A 23,093-nucleotide genomic window follows, 5' to 3' on the forward strand; every position below is an offset into this window, starting at 1 on the left:
GTACCATTCATTCAAATAGGGGCAACTTTGGCCTTCAACCATTAGCCTTCCCACATAAATACATTGCCATTTGTTTTGGGGGTTGGGTTGTTTTTTTTTATTTGGATGGGGCGATGTCTTAAAACAGTAACACATCTACTCAAACGCCCAACCTCCTTGTCCTTTCCTATTGCTATGTAGTGTTATGTGCCAGCTGTTTGCTGTCCTCCCTCTCCAGAGGGGTTACATTTCAGTGCTGTTGCATGTATTGTGATCATTTATGATGAAAGGTGCTCATTAAATGTAAGACATTAGGGATGGGTGGATTTATTTTGTCTTAATTTTGGACCCACTCAACCATCATTGGGTTGAAAGTTTAATTGGAATTGTTTTTTAATTTTGCTGTTGGATAGGAGATGGGGAAGGGAGAAAGAGAAAAGTGTTGAATGAAAGCATAGTTTATACACACCATACATAATATACAGGATATCCACTTCAGCTGTCTTCTAATGGCATGAGCAGGGTGAATGTGGCAAAAGGTGGCTTTTCTATTCCTAATAATTAGCACAAGATTCTCTTTACCTCATTTTCTTTTAAGTTCAATCAGGGAGGTGGGGAAAATGGGTTGCAATCCAAAGAAAAAGGCTTGGAAAAATTACTTTTGCAAGCCAAGGTAGGTAGAGATGTTCACCCATTGCTAATGTATGTACTGTAGTTTAGTCTGTAAGAATTAAAAGCCACCTGACCTTCAGTACAATACTGAATTCCCTTGAAAATATAGCCTTAAAAACATGGCAGCTATCAGTCTTCAATACTGTTTGGAAGTGAAGTGTTCAAAGAACAGTCAATGCAAACCACCATGGGATCAATTTTGATTTAGTCTACAATTTGTTGCATGTAAAAGCCTAAAAAAGAGCAATGTATATACATTTGCATCGCAGTTCAGATCTGACACACCCATTCCCCCTACAAATTTATCACCAGTGTTGATGCATCTTAAGGTGCCATTTCCAGGATGAATAAACACATTTGTATGTAATATGGCAAGCATATATTAATGTTATTGAGCTAGAGAGCTTGACTGGTACATTAAACTAAACAAAGGTAATGGTTTACACCCAACAGGAAACATTTATTCATTACTAGTCAAACAAGTAGAATTCAATCACTTTTGTAAACACATTCTTCACACTCTTTGTAGCACAGTTCATACTGTATCCTTACCATTATTATAGCATTGGTGTGTAATTTAACGTTTCAGGCATTTAACAGGAGGCAGACAGTGTGAAACACTTACCTATTTGATTAAGAGGTCACCTGCTATAAAGCATTTGGTCCCACAGCTATGGACAATACAAACCTAAGAAAATCAGAAAGTTTACTTTTTACCTTTTATGCAACCCCTTTAGTGTCCCTAAAATTAATTCATAAAAAGTTGGTTTTTTTAAACTGAATTGTAGAAAAAATTGTCATTGTTAATGGTAGTATCCATTGAAATCACTGCATTACAAATAAAGAAAAATTAGCATTGTGGTATTTTCAATTGAAATGTTGATCTATGCAACTCTGGAAGAAAAGCTGAGATTTTATGGATGGGCATTTTTTTCAAACATGCAGAGTAAAAGCAGTATTATAAAAATTGCTTTATGGCACAGTCCAGCTTAATCAATAGTTGACAAACTGGAAGGAAGTCAGTTAGAATGGTATATGGCCTTTGAGTTTCTGATGGTAAAAATCTTGCTTGTATTTTGATCCATAAGCCTAACAAAAAAATAAGTGTACTCTGATCAAGTAGGAATTCGACTTCTTAGGTATTCTAGTACAGCTGCTGTTCCTTTTGCCAAAATGGCTGCTCGAGGAGTGCGGAATGGATTTCCTTCTAGCAGAAGTGTCCTGGGGAAGTATAGAAATAAAAATTATTACGGTCAGTGCTTTTGCTTGTGCCAGCACATTCATACATCATGCACACTTATGGCTCTTTAGAAAAATAAAAGAATCCTGCTTAAAGATGGAATAGTAATACTACATTATGAATTTCTGCTACTCTATTTCATATTGGTCTAATTCAAGTGCTAATAGTATGCCAACAGAGATGTAGTGATGGATAGTTTTGTGTGTGCATAATATACACATGTGCCCTGCAATACTGTACTACTGTACATTTAGGGGAACACATACTTTTTCAGTAAAACCCCCGGCCACGGGGGCGGGGGGGAGGAGAGGGAGTGTTTATAAAAAATAAATGATAAAATCAATGGGAATAACTGGTTGTAGCACTGAGCTATGCTAAATGGCAACGTTACCTTTTCCCAACTCAGTTGTTATGCACAGGCCCTCAGGTAAGCACAAGTCCTGTCACCAGAGCACATTCCCATATGTTCCCTTCAAGCCTTCCCTATCACCTAGGATCTGTGTTTTGCTGAACTAGTCAGACCCTTAGGCCCTGTCTAAATAGGGGGGAAAATTGTATTTTTGTTGTGTTAACTAACATATTAAAATTCTACTCATGAACAGCATTTGTCAGTGCTACATAGGGTAGTTTTAGAGTTCACAAGAAAACTACACTCCATAAGTCTGCAAGAGTCTCACAGCCCATACATTCATGTTCTTGAAAATGTGATTATCCAATAAATCTAAAACAAAGTCACTTGTAAAATCCTCAGTCAGAAAAACAAGCATGCTGTTTACTCTGAGAAATTTGGGTGACTCAGCACCTCTTCTCAAGCCAAATCAGTTGTGCAGCAGGTGGTTCTCACTTATGCCACTATGGTAAGAGAACAACTGCTACTTCTATTAGAAAAAGCAGTGCTAGGGTTCATAACTTGGCCATTTTAAACTACGTTGAACTGAAGCTTGATATACAAGCTGTCTGCCCACTTGAGATTTCCATTTCATTCACAAAAATGGTTTAAATTGGTAAAGCTAGTGGTAGGCTGAAGAGTGGTTACTGAAAAAGTTATTTGTCCCTGTACGACTTCAAAACCTTAATTTTAAAAAATAAATGTTATTTAATGAATTGCAAGAAGAAACACAGGAACTGCCAGACCAGAGACCCATTTAGTCTAGTATCTTGTCTTTGTCAACACCAGTAGCATCACAGTGGTGAAATGACCAGCCCCTAGGGCAAGTTTCTATTCAAACTCTTTCATGTAGAGGTTGGATTATTCCCTGAAGCTTGAGAGCTTATATTTTCAAAATGGCTATCTATTGAATCTAACCGGGAGTTAATGCACTCACCTGGCATGGAGGAGACCCAGGGTCTCCCACAACCAGGCATGTGCCCTCTATCCCAGGTGAGTGGTCTAACCACTGGCCTCTTTCTCACTTCCCCCACCCTGGACCTAAGAAACCTTCCTAATGAAAGTTGCATTGAAACCATCCTTTCCCATGAAAAGCTGTGGTTTCAACTAACTGGCATTTTCTGACAAAAACTGTTTTGTAGAAAAATTCCTGACCAGCTCTAGTGTACACACACTTCCTTTTATCAATGTAAATTTGTTACTTTCCACTTTCATCAACCCCCCCCCCATCTTGTAGTGTGAAAAAAAAGTACATATTTGCTCTCAATTTACCTTCTCTGTAACAATCATTTTTTGACTTTTTAAAAAATCTCTTCTCTAAACCAGAACAGTCCCAAATCTTTCATTCTCTCCTCATGAGGAAGTCTTTGTTATGCCCCTAATAATTTGCAATCCCCATCTCTGAACCACTTGTCTCTAGATAAACATTGAGATTGAACAAGCAGGACTGAACAGAGGATGCCAGGTGAGGACCTAAAATTAATTTATAAAGTGCCCATATAATTTTTCAGTGTTATTTCTATCACATTCTTTATGCACCCTAACATTTTGGGGGGGGTTTCTATTTAAACACTGCTGAAGCACACCGAGCAGAGATTTTCATGGAGCTTATACAACTATATCCAGATCTTTCTCCTGAATGCGCAAAGTAATTTAGAACCTATGAATGTAGTTGAGGAGTTCAAATTATTCCTTCCAATATGGGTTATCATACAGATGTCACCACTGTATTCATCTGCCATCACATTGCCCATTCACCTATCTTTGTTATGAAATTCCTCAGTGGCTTTTCCACTCGTCTACTCTAAATATTGTGTCCTTTGCAAATGATGACACTTTACTAACCCGCCCCTTCCTGATCACTGATCAATATATTAAATACCAGTCTTAGTGCAGAATCTTTGGGCAGCCTACTGTTAAGTCTTTTAACAAATTACCTTTGACAAATGGGCATGGGACAAATTTCAATAAATGGGGCACTATACATGAGTCTGAGGACAATCCTCTGTTATGAACGATCCCTGAAGTAAGTAAAGATAAGGCAAGTTAAAAGCAGACCAGCAGCTTAATTCTAAATTTTCCTAAATTGTGGATTTATTAAGTTGGACTAACGGTCAAGTTTGATGCTTAAGGCCAAACTCCACATTCAAGTACCCCTATGTAATGTGAGTTAGCCTCTAATGCGAAGTATAATTTTCATGTTACTTTGTTTGTGTTTAATAAATAGATAAATAAAATCATGAACCAAAAATTTCCTGTATTCTCAATTAGTCTTGAGAAACTATGAAAAAAATTGCAGCTGCTTCATAGCTGATGACTAGAGGTCAGGCATTTTATGAATTTAGACCAACACACAAGTACACTGTTACTCTACCATTTTCCTTGTGACTAAAAAAAGGCCTAAAAAACAGTTATCAAAACCATGTTACCGTGCAGTATTAAAAAAAAAAAGTCACCTAAGATTTACGCAGTTTCCAAGTTCTGGTGGCACTTGAAGGAGGTCATTATTCTGAAGGTCTAAGGTGCCAAGCTTGTCTATCTTCCTTATTTGCAGAGGGTCTATGGATCCAACCTGATTGTTACTGAGTAGGACAGTTTCAAGTGTTGGGATGCGATAAAGAACACTGGGAAATATTTTAAACCTACCAAAAAATGAAAATAAATTCACTTAAGGAATCAAATCAGAAACACAGATATAAAAAATGGGTAACAAAACAGATAACAGTGAGGTGAAAGACTAGATTTAACTGAATTTGTTTAATAATAATCACTCATTAAAGGTACATTTTAAACACGCATTTTTGGGAGGGTGGCAGTAATACTGATTAGTCTATTTCACAAACATAAAAGCAGAATGTAATTTGTATGATGACTGCTCAGTGCTTATGTGACAGAGAACAAAAGGCCAGCAGCACTCATTTTGTAAAACTGAGCATAGCAATGATGTCAGCCGGACATATTCCTCCTACAGTCTGAGCTAACAGTTCCTGTAAACACATTCATTACATTCCCCAAGCTTAATCCTGCTTGTTTTATACCCATGAAAAATTGTCACCATTCAGATACCAACCCCCCACCCCAAATCCCACTATACTTATGACCACTTTCTATATTAAAACAAGAGCCCTTCATTTACAGACACCATGTTTATGGTCCATGGCACAAAGAAATTAAGTAGAAGCTTCGTTACTTGTAATCATCCAGCATTTTATCCACCCACTGCTCCCTTAACGTGACAGCTGACTAATGCAGCTCTGAAACACTAGTAATGGATGTACGGCACCACACAATTTAAAAATGTTTCAGAAATACTTATTTACAAACTATTTATAGATTCTGCTCAATACTAACAGCTGTATTTCTAGCATAATGCATAGCACCCAGTGATTTGGCAAAAAAACAATCACCCCACCATTTTCACAGCTTGTTTTCATTAATTAAGACACAGGCAAGATTTGGTTCCAAAGAGAGTGTTTTCCTTTTAACTATTAATACAGGAAGAACCTTCAATACTGCTTAAAAACAAAACGGATCTTCACTTAGTCATTAAAAAAAACAAAACAAAAAACGCAATTAAAACAATCCTGTGTTAAACAGAATGTGCGTTGATTGGCTTAGCGGAAGGAAAATTACTTCCGCCCAACAGAATTCTATTAATTTTTTTCTTGTTGGAAAAACACTGAGATGTTACAGATCGAATCAGAGTTCACGATGGGGGTGGCTTTTTGTTTGTTTGTTTTTTTGGGGGGGGTGGGGGACGGTCTTTCTTCCCACTCTCAGTTTTTATTCTGCTCTTTTAATGGCAACATTTTCAAGAGTCTTGCTGCAGCCAGGGTGGTCAGACAAGGGGAGTGCTTTGGGAGACTGTTTTTTAAAACACTTTAAGCATAGCTTGTGAGAGGCAGGGGCAGGCTCGATCGGAGCAATGGAACCAGCCACACTGGGTTTAGCCACATGTATTGCTGCCTGGAGGAAGGAATCACTAGCGAAGGCAGGAGGGGCCTGCCATTCTCTGCAGCATCCAAATGAGATGGGAATTAGAAAGAGAATAAATACCAATTGGAATCTATTTAAATCACTGTTATAAATATATAACTAGCTCTGATTATTACTAAATAACAACTATGCCTCAGGAAACAAGTGACATATATTGCTCCCTGCAAGCACCAGCCATTTGCTGCAGCAATAAGTTCTTTGAAAAATACGCACCATACTGTGCATGCAGAAGACTGTATGCCGATAAATCCCATTGTGCTTTGTAAACTGTTTTAAAAGTTGGGGCCCCAATTGGCACCAGCATAGGCAGAGAAAGCTAGCATCTCTATGCATCATAGCCTAGTACCAGGTACCCTGGGGCAGGGGGATAGGAGGGAGCAGGGAGCCCTGGGGCAGAGGGACAGGAGGGCTGAGGCGGAAGGGACACTCTGGGGCATATGACTTATGAGGAGAGGCTGAGGGAATTGGGCTTGTTTAGTCTGCAGAAGAGAAGAGTGAGGAGGGATTTGATAGCAGCCTTCAACTACCTGAAGGGGGGTTCCAAAGAGATGGAGCTCGGCTGTTCTCAGTGGTGGCAGATGACAGAACAAGAAGCAATGGTCTCAAGTTGCAGTTGGGGAGGTCTAGGTTGGATATTAGGAAACACTATTTCACTAGGAGGGTGGTGAAGCACTGGAATGGGTTACCTAGGGAAGTGGTGGAATCTCCATCCTTAGAGGTTTTTAAGGCCAGGTTTGACAAAGCCTTGGCTGGGATGATTTAGTTGCTATTGGTCCTGCTTTGAGCAGGGGGTTGGACTAAATGGCCTCCTGAGGTCTCTTCCAACCCTGATCTTCTATGATTCTATCTGCTACTGAAGAAAGTTCCCTTATTCACTGTTCACATAGGGCCTGATCCAGCAAAGTGCTGACTTTGATACATTCAAGCAAATTGACATATGGTTTCAATTAAAAAACCTGGAACAGGCACAAGGGACAATTTATATTTTCTTGTAAAACTGAGCCTTTTTTAAATGGGCTGAAAATTATATGAAACGAACCAGCACCGAGCAATGCCATTTGCAAAAGGAAGAAAGGAATCAAAATCTATACTTTCACACATTGTGTCCTGCCAAACAGACAACAAGCTGGGCAGGAGTTTGTGTTTACACTTTGGTAAGAAGCAGTTTGCCCTGAAAAGCTCTGCTTAGCAATGGTGTCAAATGTTCAAGCCTGCTCCAAATCATGATAAAGTAGTTTCTTCCTAAAACCATGAGCCACCACTAACTAAAAGTGGGAGATGCAAGCTCATTACAAGTCAAGAAAGTGAAAGGCTCTGGTGGATAGCCCAGGTCTGTAAACCCTTTATCGCTGGTAAAATATGAAGAGTCGAAACCTCCATTGACTTCAGTAGGGCCAGGATTTTACAAGAAATGTCTATGACGGAAACAGGATGAAGCCAGTGACCAGCAGGAAACCCTCAAAAATACCCACAGACACCCTTTAAAAAAAAAAATCACAAGTACAGAGTATTTTTCCTATCAGGTGCCCCCCTCCCAGCATCAGTGACAGAATATTCCTGTGTTAATTATCAGCAGATGGAACCAAAGAACACTTGCACCTGCTTAATAAGACATGCAGTGCAATCCAGTTCCTTAGTTAACATATTTGCAGAATGCTTTGAACATTTAAAGTATTTACTGAGGCTGGCAAAGCAGGAAAAAGGTGTTTTTCTCATTGAAAAAACAATTAAACGAGGTAACTAACATCTCAAATTATTCTCCATTGTTTTCATTAGTGATGTGGAAACAAAACTTCCTTACTAGCAGAATCAGAACCCTAATATGAACAGGCTCAGTAGTATTGAGGAGGGGAAGCATTGTCATTTTTATTCTCCCATGCACATTGCTTCAAACACACAAACAGGATTACCACATGATGGTCTTTGCCTAATTCTCATTATATGTTAATAGGTCTATCTGCAAGGGTACTTACCTATTGAAGCAAAGATTTATTATTTGCAGTCTTATCAGTGCTTCCATTTCCTCAGGTAAAGATGTCAAAAAGTTATTTCTGAATTGTAAACAAAGAAAAGCAGCATTTACTACCCTTTAGCAAATTTAAGGTTTTCCAGAAAGCAAAAGTTGCTAGTCTGTCCTTGAGCTGATGTTACTAACATGAAAAATAACAGGAGTACTTGTGGCACCTTAGAGACTAACAAATTTATTTGTTAGTCTCTAAGGTGCCACAAGTACTCCTGTTATTTTTGAGGATACAGACTAACACGGCTGCTACTCTGAAACCTGTTACTAACATGCTAAACCAGTCAACTGCCTCGTGGGTATGCCAAAACCACAGTTAGTGCAGATGGGCATCGAAATCATTGTTTTCTTTAGCATTTGATTTTTGCCAGTCAGAGAACAGATTTTATCATAAAGACATACCCAAACATTTTGTAATGTGGCATCACTTTCATTTGACAATAACTTTCAGTATGTACGGAGTAGGAATTAAGTAAATCAAATCTTTAATCAAGTCACTGCCATAATTTCAATATTGCATTTATATAGCACTGTAAGGTGTACCCAGCATTGTACAATGGTCAGAGTGACATACAAAGTTCCATCCAAGTTTATGGACTAAAATAACGTAGTTACAGTTGAGAACATTTCAGTCAAAGTGTGCAAAGAGCTGGCATCCCCCACCCCACCTCTAACACAGAACATATGTACAATGACGTTGCCCAAACCCACCCTCTTTCTTAAAAGGTTTTCAGGAGCTGCTTAAATGAGAAGAGAAAGGGGGCTCAAGGAGACGGAATGGGCCATTTCATATATAGTACTCAAGTAAGGGGACTAATCAATGAGGGTCATTAAATGTTGCAGTCTTAGACTAAACAAATCTGCCCTCACTCCCTTCCTGGGGCACTCAGCCTGGTTCCCTCCCCATCAACCACCTCACATGGTCTTACCCCATCCCTGCAACTTGCAGCCTAACTCTTCCTCCCACTTCTCCCTCTTCAGCAGCACATAAATTAAAACAAGCTGGTTTAAATGTAACTAAGCCAAAGCAAGGTGCTGTGTCTGGCTACTTTTCACTTTGCACTATACCCTGGTAATAAGTGCCAATGACAATTCCACCACCTTGAATGAACACCCTGAGAAGTTACGAAGATTAAATGTGTTTATCTGAATGACAATAAGGTGCCTACTGGAAGTTACTGAAGCCACTACAAATATAGTTGCCCAAGGATACACTCCAAGCTTATTAATCTCTACTCCTGAGAGAATTCTGTGCCAAAAAATTAAAAATTCTGCACCCAAAAAAAAAAAAAAATTACACACACAATATTTTAAAATTCTGCAAATTGTATTTGTCAATAAATAAATGTGGCTCCAGCATGGCAGTGGGGAGAACAGGCCACTGGCTACATTGAGGTGGGAGATCACCCTGAAGCTCCCACCTCCCCCGGTACAGGGACTTGGCAGTGAGGCTGCACCTGACCCTGACAAAGTGCAAGGGTCAGGTCTGCCCCAGAAACAGCCCGGACCCCAGCCCCTCTGCACCAGGTGCGGACAGGCAAGCTCAGCCCAGCAGGATCCAAGGGTGTATGGGGGGATCCAGGTGTGGGGTGAGAAGTTTCTGTGTGGGAGATCTGGATGCACAGGGGCTCGTTGGAAGGAGGGGTTCCGGGTGCAGGGGCAATGGCACTCTGCAAGGGATCCAGGTGAAGGTGGTTGGGACCCAGCAGGGGCGTCTGGGTGTGGGAAGATGAAACTTGGTAGGGGGTGTCGGTGTGGGGGGCTCAGTGGGGGAATCTGCAGTGGGGCTTGATGGGATGGGGGTCCAGGTGTAGCTGGTTGAGGCTCAGTGGGCTGGATGTCTGGGTGTGGGGGCTTGTCAGGGGGGTCCAGGTGTAGGGGGGTATGGCTTGTCAGGCTGAGGGTTCGATGGGCCTGCTTAACGGGGGAGCCCCAGCTACTGCCCAGGGGACACCGCATGCTGGGCTCCTGCTTCCCCCTGCGATTTCCTTATCGCCTTTTCTTCCCCATCTCATCTCCCTCCCCCCAATACCCCATGCCTCATTCTTCCTCCCCTCACTCCAGGGGTGCTGGAACAATTTGTATAGTGGAGGTGCTGATAGCCACTGAACCAAGCCGTCGAACCTGTATATAATGGAAACCACTTCAAGCCAGGGGATGCGGCAGCACCCAGCACCTCTAGTTCCAGCACTTTTGCCTCACTCCCACATTCCCCTCCCCCTGCCCTATTCCACCCCCCCCCTTCCCCACTGCCTCTTCCCCCACACCCTCTCACTCCCCTTCCCTCATTTTCCCCACCCCACCACAGGCACTCAGTGTTGCACAGAGAAGAGGAAGGCTCCTAGAAAGGAGGAGCTTGACTGGCACTAGGACCCAGCAGGCAGCGTTCAGCTGCAGAGTCAGAGGAGCCCACCCAGCCTCCTTCAGCTGGGCAGCTCTGCGCTTGCAGAAATGGGGGAAGGAGGGACAGTGGCATGTAACCCTGTGTTCCTCCACGCCTCGCCTCTGTTGGGGGGGGGGGTCAATCCCCCCCCAAAACTGTGTCCATGGTCGTCCCCCCACGCAGCTTCCCTTCTGTTTTCTGCAGGGAAGCACAGGAATTCTGCAGGAGGGGTGTTTTCTGCAGGCACACAGTCCCGCAGAATTGTCCCAGGAGTAATTCTCAGAGAGCATAACTGTTTGGCACTGCTGTCACAACTGCCCTTAAGGCTCTTTTCTCAGAGTCATTTAAACTCCATGACAGCCTTTACATCCCTGATGCAGAGCATTTCAGTCAGTTCATGTCTCATTTACTTAGGGCTTGTACACTTGATCAATTTTCAATGATTAGGTCTAGGCCACCTGATCACCATCTAACTCCAAGCCTGCCAACTGTTCAACCATCATAGAAACAATTAGGAAAATGAAAGATTATTTCAGTACTGCAATACTGTACCAACGGTTGGTTTAAAATGGCATGAAAAGAAATTACTCTAAAAGGAAGTCCAGCAAAACATCACAAACCTGATATCCAAGTGTGTCAATTTATGAAGTACACAGAGCTCCAAGGAAATGGAACAGAGTTTATTGAAGCCGAGATTGACATCACAGACTGATTCTTTCAGCTCCACAATCCTGCAACCCATTACAAATAAAGTTTATTACATGAGTAATTACATCTCCCTTTTTATTGTGTGTGTGTAATTTATAAAAACCAACTTCCTTGTTATGGGACTTTCATTTACAAGTCAAGTATTTTCTGTGCTCTTTGGGATTTCAGTGGCAACGTTGGCAGGAAGAAAATAATGGGAGATGCACTTATGAAAGCTGACTGTCCTTGAGGCTTATATTTTAATGCCAAGACAAAAGCCCACAGTTAACTTTCTAAGGTTGCCCTCACTCACCCAAATGTCAGGCTTTACCATTAAAGTGCAATCAGCAAACAAAATATTTCAGAAAGCTATAGCAAAAACAGACTGGACTTTCACTGTTCACTTCCACACTGTAAATTCTGTATTACTAAAAAGGCACCGAAGAGTCACTCTTCTTATTACCACAATGAAATGCAATAGCTTGTTTCAATGTTGAAATTAAATTCCAGTCTTTCATTTCTATTTCATTGTATCATTATTGTGAATTACAGAGAACACTGTATTTGTTGCTCTGGTAAGCAGTGTGCTGAGATAATTTTGAGACACTCCGATGTGAACTATTTGGAAGTTCATGAAGTTAACTGAAATCCCTCAGATTAAGGCCTTACTTTAACCAATAAGGAAGGTAATTAACACGCAAAGTACTCATCTCGCCAAATTGTGATTTCTCCTGAAATTCCTTCCCGTCAAGCAGCTAGCTATTCACATATGCGGTTCACCTACACCTTCCTCCCCCAGTCTTTAATACAGTGACTAAACAAATGGGGCTGTATACACACAGGCACAAACACTGGTTTAATAAACTGATTTTTCTACAGAATTCTAGGAATACACTTGCATTGAAGAGAGATTTTCATTTAGGAAATAGAACAAAATGGCTGTCCCTATCAGTGGTATTTGTTTTTGTTCAGTGCCTAGTACAATGGAGTCCTGGTCCATTATAAGGGTTGCTGGGCACTATTACAATACAAATAAATAACAGGTCTATGTCTAGACATGCAGGCATATATGATTATTATATATTTATATTACAATGTTGCTTAGAGACCCCAGTTAGGATCACAGCCTTATTGTGCTAGGGCTGTACAAACATATGAAGAGATGGTCCCTTCCCAGAAGAGTTTATAAGCATTCATGCAGGGCTCAATTCTACAGCTTCTACTCAAGTGAGACTCCCATTTAAGATAATACAAGTTTTGTTTGAATAAGGACTGCAAGATCAAAACTGTGGTATGTATGCAAAATACCGTATAACAGCAAGAAACTAGCTAACATATAGAACCAAGAGTGAATGTTATTTTGTTCACATTTGTTTGCGTCTAGGCCAGGGGTCGGCAACGTTGGCACGCGGCTCGCCAGGGTAAGCACCCTGGCGGGCCGGGCCAGTTTTATTTACCTGCTGACGCGGCAGGTTCGGCCGATCGCGGCCCCCACTGGCCGCGGTTCGCCGTCCCGGGCCAATGGGGGCGGCGAGAAGCGGCGCGGGCGAGCGATGTGCTGGCTGCGGCTTCTCGCCGCCCCCATTGGCCCGGGACGGCGTACCGCGGCCAGTTGGGGCCACGATCGGCCGAACCTGCCGCGTCAGCAGGTAAATAAAACTGGCCTGGCCCGCCAGGGTGCTTACCCTGGCGAGCCGCGTGCCAACGTTGCCGACCCCTGGTCTAGGCACTGCAGCTTATATACTCTGCTTGTCAGAACACAAGGATGGGTGTTCCTCTTACCAGATAATATTTTTTATTTTACTGTAGCCCCTAGAGGCCCTAATCAGGATTGTGGCTCCTCCTTCCCCTGGGCGGGCTCTCTTTCTGACTCTTCATCTCTGCCTCACTGCATGGATGGTGGCTTGGCAGTTCTGATCCGTGGCTCCTAGTTTGAGCCACAAGGCTATTGTGCCAGACAGGGGAGTCAATTTCAGTAGCTCTCAGTTCCCCTGTTAAGCATCAGAATCCCTCCTGAAAACTCACTTCTTTCTTGAGGCCCACAAACAGTAATTCATGTTGTAAAAAAGATATCACTGTGCTATTAAATAAATTAGAATTAAGCACATTCCTGTGTCATCTATTTAGTCTGTAAGTTCCTTGGGGCAGGGATCATGTCTTCCTTTTTATCTAGTACAGCACACTCTTAAGTGCTTTACAAATAAAAGACTGTGTTGCTCCCACTAAAGTTATTGCGACACTTTCCGTGGACTTCCATTGAGGTAGAATGAAGTCCAATAATATCTAAAGCTACAGTACTGGTGGCTTTATGCTTGGAGAGTCTGCCAGACTATCACTGAAGGGGGAAAATGTTGAAATTATTTATGCTTGTAGGAAACACTAAACTGAAGTACCTGCAAAAGTTGGACCTCATCTATAGCACACAGCTGTCAGCTCTCAAAGCAGTGGATCCACACAAATTATTTCTTTGGATAGGAAAAGGTGAACGACTTTGTGGTGATAACAATGAACAATCCTACAGATTCACCAAACCAGTCAACTGGCTGTACTGTATTTTTATTATGTGAAGAGTCATTGAAGTATCCCCTCATTTGTTTCAACAACTCTTAGCAAAGCAAAAAAATAAAAACACACACACACACACACACACGCATGTGTGTAATGAAAGTATTACTCAGCCATCTCTTCTCCTAGCTATGCTTCTTTCACTTACAATTAGCGTCTATGTAAGATACCTGCACACTACTCGGAATAAGCAACGTCCTTTTTAATAAAAGGTGCAATTGTCTTATTCATAGCATCATAACATAAAATACATCTTGAAGTAGAAGTTAAGATATGGAGTAAATATTCTTGGCAACAAGGTTAAAAACACAATGTTTTAATACATTGCTGAGGGACAAGGAGAGAAAAGAATTATTAGGATGTGGAATGACATCTACTAAGAAGTAGCTATACCTTTTTGGAATTTCATTCAGCTGATTCTTGCTGAAGTTTACAGTAGTGACAGAATTGCTTCCGACTGCATTAAATATTTCATCAGGAATCACAGCTGCTCGTTTCTCACTAAACAAAAAGCATCTTATTTAGCAGAGTAACATGAACATGTCAATCATTCTCTGTTCATTAACTGGACATTCTTCCTCTTTTAGAAAGATAATCAGCGGACAAATTTACTGAAATGTGGATGTTTTTGAATTCCTCTTAACCAGAAGGCTATCAGAACATGGTGCCATGGTACCTCGCGCATAGGCAATTTTATCACCTCATGCTGTGATCCTGATCTGTTGTCAGACCTTAGAAGATGCGCATTCTTGGGCCAAATCAATCCCTCAAACATGCAAGTGCCAGAGGAAAAGATGCTGGGACTACATAGGTGTCATTCTTACCTCAGAGCCAATACCCCAGTATAGTGCCACAGGGTCCCTGATGCTGGAGTTGTCATCTTTCAGAATTTCTGAACATTTGTGGTAATTAAAGATCCCATGGCACTTTTCATTAGAGAAAGGGCATTAACCCTATTGTTCTGGCCCTATTCCAGCTCCAATAATTACATTGTGCACACATCCTGCAGTTTCAAGTGGATGTGGTATCTTTTTTCCACTTCTTGACCTAACCTGTGAAACATTGCTTACATTTCAAAAGTAGTTGAAGAGATTCCTTACAAACCACAAAGGGGTTTTGGGAGGGTAATTTCTTAATGTTTCCAAAACACCTGAGATCTGATAAAAGGTGCTAAAGAAGTGTCTGATGCATTAACATTTCAGTGAGCTTTAAAGAAACTCTGCCATGCTTGTTACAGGGCACACAAAATAAAAAGATACAGAAGCAATACCAGGATGTGCAAGAGTTTAGGCTCGCTGCATGTCTGGGATGCACCATATAGGGCTGGCCAGAAAAACAGAATTCTGCCTTGAAAAAACGTTGGGTTTTGGAATTTATTTTCATTCCCAGTTGGAACGAAAATTAAACCTTCTGAATTTCTCACAAAAAAAAACCTGTGTGCGACACACACACAAGTGGTGGTTAGGGCCCTTACCTGGGATGTGGGAGATCAAGGTTCAAGTCCTGCCCGGTTTGGAGCAGGGACTTGAACTTTGGTCTCCCAGGGTATGTCTATACTGCAATTAAAAATCCATAGCTGGCCTGTGCCAGCTGACTCAGGCTCACAAGACTTGGGCCAAAGGGCTGTTTAATTGAAGTATAGATGTCCCATGCTCTGGCTGGAGACTGGGCTCTAGGACCCTGCAAGGTGGGAGAGTCCCAGAGCTCAGGCTGCAGCTCGAGCCAAAGACATCTACACCGCAATTAAAGAGCCCTGCAGCCTGAGCACCACGAGCCTGTCAGCTGACATAGGCCAACCATGGGTGTCTAATTGCAGTGTAGACATCCCCCACATCCTAGGTGTGTCCCCTAATCACTGGGCAGTTCTGGAGGAGTGCCTGGCTCTCTGGCTGTCTTGACCCAAGAAATCTTCTTGATGAAATTTTTGTCCAAACTGATACATTTCCACAAAATGTTTCAGTTTTGATAAAACAATGTTTTTTTTTACAGAAAAAAGTTTCATCAAAAATATTTTGACCAGCTCTAGCACTGAGTCTGAAAACAAAGGAAATGTAAAACAAGAAAGGATTCTTACAGTTCTAGAAATAGATAGCCTTGTGAAACACATACCTATATTCTAATACTTTTAATGCAGTTATGGCATGAATGTTAATCCTTGACTCACTTGGAAGAGTCATGGCTGTCACAGGAGACCCCTCATTTGGGCTAGTTATATCATCTAGAGAAAACAACCATACATGTAAAAAACAGCATTTAATAGATGTTAATACTTGTATAAGCACACATGTAGTACCCTCTCTCTAGAGTCCCTACTGTTTATCTGTCATCTTGAGGAAAATGGCGTCAGTGGTTAGAGAACAGTCTGGAATGTATCTCTTTAGTAAATCCAGAGAATTAAAGAATCCAAATCTATAACTGTACATGTATGGAGCTGCGGCAACAGGCTTTAAGACACCATGTACCCAGGGGTTAGTATAAGAATCTGTCAAAGTACAACTATATTCTAAGCCTAGTTTCCACTAAGAAAGGAAACTATACAGGCTTTAAGCAGCACTTATAAAAAATGTATGGGAGCAGATATAGATTAACATAAGAATGGCTCTACTGGGTCAGACCAAAGGTCCATCTAGCCCTGTATCCAGTCTTCCGACAGTGGCCAGTACCAGGTGCCCCAGAGGGAATGAACAGAATAGGTAATCATCAAGTGATTGATGATCGCTCACTCCCAGCTTCTGGCAAACAGAGGCTAGGGACACCATTCCTGGCCATCCTGGCTAATAGCCATTGCTGGACCTATCCTCCATGAATTCATCTAGTTCTTTTTTGAACCCTGTTACGGTCCTGGCCTTCACAACATCCTCTGCAAGGAGTTCCACAGGTTGACTGTGCATTGTGTGAACAAATACTTCCTTTTATTTGTTTTAAACCTACTGCCTATTAATTTCATTTGGTGACCCCTAGTTCTTGTGTTAAGGAAGTGTTGTTTACTACTTTTCATATCTACTTTCTCTACACCAGCTATGATTTTATAGACCTCAATCATATCTCCCCTTAGCCATCTCTTTTCCAAGCTGAAAAGTCCCAGTCTTATCAATCTCTCCTCATACAGAAGCCATTCCATACCCCTAATCATATTTGTTGCCCTTTTCTGAACCTTTTCCAATTCCAATATATCTTTTTTGAGATGGGGCAACCACATCTGGACACAGTATTCAAGATGTGGGCATACCATGGATTTATACAGAGGCAACATGATATTTTCTGTCCTATTATCAATCCCTTTCTTAATTATTCCCAGCATTCTGTTCACTTTTTTGACTGCCACTGCACATTGAGTGGATGTTTTCAGAGAACTATCCACAATGACTCCAAGATCTCTTTCTTGAGTGGTAACAGCTAATTTAGACCCCATCATTTTATATGTATAGTTGGGATTATGCTTTCCAATGTGTATTACTTTGCATTTCATCTGCCATTTTGTTGCCCAGTCACGCAGTTTTGAGAGATCCTTTTGTAGCTCTTCGCAGTCTACCTGGGTCTTAACTATCTTTAGTAATTTTGTATCATCTGCAAATTTTGCCACCACACTGTTTACCCCTTTTTCCAGATCATTTATGAATATGTTGAATAGGACTGGTCCCAGAACAGACCCCTGGGGGAAACCACTATTTACCTCTCTCCATTCTGAAAGCTGACCATTCATACCTACCCTTTGTTTCCTATCTTTTAACACATCCAGTCATGCTTTTACTACAGAGGGGTCAAAAACAACAACATGCATTATTTTTCAAGCCAAACTTCTATGAAACAGGACTGCTGCAGTCATCAGTTTATCTAGCTCTCAGACGTCCTAGTAACAGGTGCAATACCTAGATAGATATTGCAATAAGTGTAAGTATAACTAACTTTATCATCTACAACATAGCATCTCTATATAAACTAAGTGAGTCTGATAAACTACCTATATCCATACTCACTTTACCCAGTTAGTGCTAGTATTTAATTTTTCAGGACAATATCGAAGAACCTGACATTTCAAAAGCCATGTGCAACCCTGTACAAGGCACTGAACTGATTGTTTAATACTGCCATCTTCTGGTGCAAAGAGATAAACACATTATAAAAAGGAATAAATCAACCATACATAGTCAGTGAAAGGTATTATACTAGAAGGAAAAATGGTACTGAGTATGTGTATTCAAACAGCTATGCTCAGGCTATAAGCTACCAAGGACCCTTCTATATTAAATGGAGAAAGTTTCTCTAAATTCATAAGTGTATGAGGCAATTTATTTATATATACACCTATTTACCATGTAAATCAAATAACTAGATAATTTAATTTGTTTTCAGGCATACTACCATATTTTTTCCATTAGCTTTATGACAGACACATTTAAATGAAAGATCCTGAGCAATAGGTTAGAAAGGTTCATGGTGCACATTTTCTCTCTTGAAAAGAGCAGAAACAAGCACAGGCAGTGGGGTGGCTAGGGCTCAGTTCCCACCCCCCACCCCCAATCTATTTTCTTATTTTTCACTTAGGTGCTTTTGAAAATTTTATCCACGGTCTTTCATACTATTACATAGCGTTTTGACTCTCCTATCCAGAGAGGTAGAGGCTAGATTCAAATGTAGCATCTATGTCTTCCAAGATCAAATCAGTTTTCTCTATTCAACATAAGGGGAAAGTACCCCACCAAAATTTCAAACTGGCTGTCCAGAGAAATAACTCTCCTGAAACATTCAATCTAATTCTCTAGTTTAAGATTTTTATGTTAGCCACGACATCGCTAATGGAAATAAACTACTAAATGGGGAGAAGCCAGTTCAGATGGACCTGGATTTGAATGTTTAGTTTCAGGCAATCCAAAAATACTGTTTACATTCTTAATTAGCTAAAGTAAGTCCTCATGTCATAAAAGATTATTTAAGGCAGACTCACCTACACATACACCTACCTTGGGCAGTTTAAATTTGTAATCCCGAGGGTAATGTTATTTTGCAAGTACAATTAACACTCAAATAGAGGATCAGCATTTCTCACTGTACAATCAAGCCACTGGGCAGATGAAGGAGCTTAAAAATGGTGAACTGCAGGATGTAGGTCAACTAGGAGGTTCAGAAGAAAAGCTACCATCTGAATTCCTTATGCAGAGTTTAGAGGCCATAAACTCATACGACCACAAGAGGAAAGCAATTTAAATTATCATTATTCTAAATACCCCAGAACAAATTCTTATTATTTGGATATAGTCAAATTGGTGTCATCCTCTGTGAAAATGAGGAAAGGAACATCAGTGTTAAATTATAAAAGCAAATTGTTGTGGAAAAAGAGCACTGCTAATCATATTAGGAGAACTGGACAAGATAACCAGGGCAACTTGTTCTAAGTTCTAATGCATTTAAAGCCACAACAGTTTAAAAAAAAAAAAAAAAAGTCTCTTCTTTCAACATATATTGCAAAGTAATACTGTACCTTGGATTTTGCTTCTCAGATACTTCAGGAGTTCTTGGGTGCCTTTCTAAAAATGCAGAGAAAAAACATGAAGATAAAAGCACTCGTCAATCAGTATTTCTGAAATTTTATTAGAAACAATGAATGAAAAGGGTCAGTATTGTAGGGAAAGCTCATAGCACTGCATGTTATTAAGGTTGCCTGACACTTTCCACTATATCATCATGTTTTCAGTTGATTATCAACTTTGCCAAAAACTTTAACCATTTGGGCTGAAGATTTCCATGTCTGGTATCTGCCTCAGGCTAATTTTTTGGGGAAAATGTCAATCATTTCCAACAATTAAGTCAGAGAAAACCACATTGTTTTGCCAATGTTAAAATATTATGGTAACCTTTTCTTTAAAAAGCTCTAATGCCTTCATGCTTTGGAGCAAAGACTTGAAATTTGGCAGGGGGTGGGCCTTTGGCTGTTCCTGTGAACATCAACCCAGATTCGGCTAAATGTAATAAGCCCTTGAAAAAATCTCAGTTCATACAAGCTCAGTAGAGAGTTCCTCACAGAGTGATCAGTTCAGTTTTCTGTACACTCTTCCCCACAAAGTGACTGAGCATGTTTCTGCCTGCCCCAGGATACAGGGGTGAAGCCAGATTTTTCCTTTAATTGCCAACTCTGGCTGCTGCAAGGTTAGGAAATGTAGCCTGTATTTGAAGTGCTCTCAGTGATCTCCCTGCTGAGACCCAGGCAGCATGGAGAAGGGAACCTAACTGGAATGCAGAGGGGACAAGAGCTGGACTAGCAGCAGGGAAAGGATTGGACAAGGAGCCTAGTGAGATTGGGACTGGAGAGGAGGGGAAGAGAGAAACTGTGACTGGGAGTTGGGGGAGGATGGAGACTGGGATTGAAAGTCCAAGGGGGAAGGGAAGCTGGGACTGGTTGAGCAAGGAGACCGGGATTAGGAGCTGGTGATGGAGGAGACTTGGACTGAAAGGTGCTGAGGGGAAAAATTTGTACCAGAATGCTGGAGTGAATACCACTGAGATCTGAAGAGGAGCTGGAGGGAGACTGGGATTAGAAATTAGTGGGGGGGAATGAAGACATTTGACAAGGAGCTGGGCTATCGGGAGAGTACTGGGACTGGCTGGGCAAAAAGACCTGGAAAAGGAAACAGAGATCGGAGACTGGGACAAGAAGCCAGGCAGGGTTGGGGTGGGAGACTGAGATGGAATGAAGAACCTAGTGTGAGAGACTGGAAACTGGTAACAGATGAGAGAGATCAAAGAAGGAGCTAGGTGGAACTGGTTGGGCCAGGAGACAGAGGACAAGATGTTGGGCTGGGGTAGAAACAAGAGAAACTAGGAATGGAGGGGGGAATTGGGACTCAAACAGGCAACTTGGGAGTGGGAGACTAGGACTGGCTAGGCACAGAGACTGAGATGAGAAGCTTGAGGAATGGAGACTGAGACTATGTAGGGAAGAAGAATGGGGCTGGGACAAGGAGCCAGGGATGGGGAAGAGACAGGACTGGGACAGATTGGAAGAGACAGGGCAGAAGGATCTGCAATCACTAGAGAACAATCCCCTCTAGAACCTGGTGAAGAATCCAAGTTTTTTGAGTCTCACCATTCCTCTGCTATCAGCTAATATATGTCAAACCCACAGGCAAAGTGGGTCTGCCATCCTCTATGAGGACAGCACTCCAGCTGGACACCTTACTTATTATCAGTTACTCTGTTAGCTCAAGCGCAGAGGTCTGTGTGGAGAACCTAATGGTTCCAACCCCACTGATGAACCATGTGGGTTTCAATATAATAGCAAACGATGGCATTTCTGATTTTTCAATTGCTTTTTAAAAACATAGGAAATTACACAAAAAATACATTAAAAGAACATTATTAAGGTTCCTAAGCTAAGCACCCAAAAGTTAGGAAGTGCCAGAATTAATGTTGCCTGTGAAACCTTAATTTGTCCCCCTTATGACTCACTATGATACAGTCTTTAGTTCCATGCTCACGTACTATTTTTCCCACAGGACCCATGCCCCATTTGTTGCAGAAACTGGAAGTATTGCAGAAGCTGAAGTACTACTTGTAGTACTGAAGCATAAAGGTTTAGGCCCACTCATAACTAAAGGCCTGCCCCCTCAATTAAGGAGGATGAACCACTAAGCCCAGGCCACAATTGATTTCTGGGGACAACAAATGACCTGTTTTTCCAAAGGTTAAAAAAAAAAAAAAAAAAAAAATCAGAGATCAGAGGGGGACACCGAGCAGCGAACCCCTGACAGCACCCACTGCTCCTCAAAGGAGTCCAGGGAGTCAATGGACTCTGCTCAGAGGCATGATTGGAGAAGGGAATGGAAATTGACTGTGGGGCCTAAGAGCATCCCCCGCATCCAGCTTCCTCCTCCTGGTATGATGGGTGGCCACACTGGTCAACGCCAGGAGGTTGACGAAGTGGTCCTGCAATTTTGTGGAGCCACAGATGGGTGTGCAAAAATCAAGAGGTGAGAGAAGAAGCACAACCAGAATCTCAGTAAGAGGTTTTGGAGGAGTTGGAAGAGGAGCTGTAACCTGACACACCCCATGTAAATGTGCGCCCTGAAAAGGTGTGTAGTGAACAAGGCAGAGAATTGCAGAAAGAAAATGGATGGTCTCATGGCTAAGGCAGATGAATGCTGTTCTGGGGAACTGGATTCCATGCCTGCCTCTGGCACAGAGCTTCTATATGATGCTAGGAAATTCATTTAAACCGAACTTTTCATATGTGGTTACTGATTGTGTGTTCCTCATTTACTGGTGCCTAATTTAAGATCCTGGGGTCTGATTTACAGAAGCGCTGAATCACATAAAACTGCAGCTGAAGTCAATGGGAGTTCTGCTCTGAACCTACAGAGTGCTATATAATGCTAAGTGCTCTGAAAAATCAGGTTCTAGCTGTCTCAAATTGGGCAGCCAAAATTAGCGGATACTTCTGACCTTAATTTCTCAGTTCCCCATCTGTAAAATGGGGATAATACCATACCCTCACTTCACAGGGGTATTGTAAACAATCATTCTGAAGCACTCAGATACTATAGTGATAAGAACCTGTGACGGGGTATTCAAACCCTGTACCAGGAAGGAGGAATTAAGAACCAACTCTGGGCCTGGGGAACCCTACCCTGCCACACCTGCAAAGCATGTATGGCTTGGAGGAGGAGCTCAAAAGGAGAACAGACCAGCTCTGTAGGAGGGAAGACAATGGAGATAAAGTGACCTTCACATGCAGCTCCTGGGAAGAAGCACTGCAGGTGGTCCAGCTGCCTGAGCTTTCTGGCTGTGGTGACTTTGCCAAACCCAAAGAGGAAGGACATGCAGAAGGTCTGAGACTTTACCTTTGATTTCAGTTTTTTAGTGACTATGCATTGGGAAAGAGGGGACTAGTAGGAAGTGATCCAGGGAAGCAGCAGTATAGTATTTTGGGTGCATAATTTAGCTGCCTACTATTGCACCTGGAATTGGAACCTTAGGAGAGGGCAGGTGCCTGTTCTTCATATGGGGGAATTTGGACAAGAGAAGACCTTGAAGTCAAAGAAGAGTCAAGAGCCTGAGACCCCGACCAGGTGAGTTCTGGAGCCCTTCGCCTGACCACAGGTCTGTCTATTGCTGGACTCTTTATATATCCCCAATAGGGCAGACATAAATATAGGACCTGGACGGAGGG

General features: G+C 41.7%; 1 protein-coding gene across 1 annotated transcript in view; it reads right to left on the reverse strand.

Moving 5' to 3' along the window:
• Positions 1–1,766: 1,766 nt before the first annotated feature.
• LRRC40 (leucine rich repeat containing 40) overlaps positions 1,767–23,093 on the reverse strand; it is a 31,378-nt gene continuing 10,051 nt past the window's right edge. Inside the window, exons 9-15 of the mRNA XM_065409901.1 lie at positions 19,410–19,455; positions 16,040–16,148; positions 14,324–14,431; positions 11,299–11,409; positions 8,249–8,326; positions 4,736–4,921; positions 1,767–1,872 (exon numbers count right to left, since the gene is read on the reverse strand). Of these exons, the coding sequence (XP_065265973.1) occupies positions 1,767–1,872; positions 4,736–4,921; positions 8,249–8,326; positions 11,299–11,409; positions 14,324–14,431; positions 16,040–16,148; positions 19,410–19,455 (744 nt within the window). The remainder of the gene's footprint in view (positions 1,873–4,735; positions 4,922–8,248; positions 8,327–11,298; positions 11,410–14,323; positions 14,432–16,039; positions 16,149–19,409; positions 19,456–23,093) is intronic.

The sequence above is a fragment of the Emys orbicularis genome, chromosome 8, assembly GCF_028017835.1.
Source record: "Emys orbicularis isolate rEmyOrb1 chromosome 8, rEmyOrb1.hap1, whole genome shotgun sequence".
Classification (NCBI taxonomy): Eukaryota; Metazoa; Chordata; order Testudines; family Emydidae; genus Emys; species Emys orbicularis.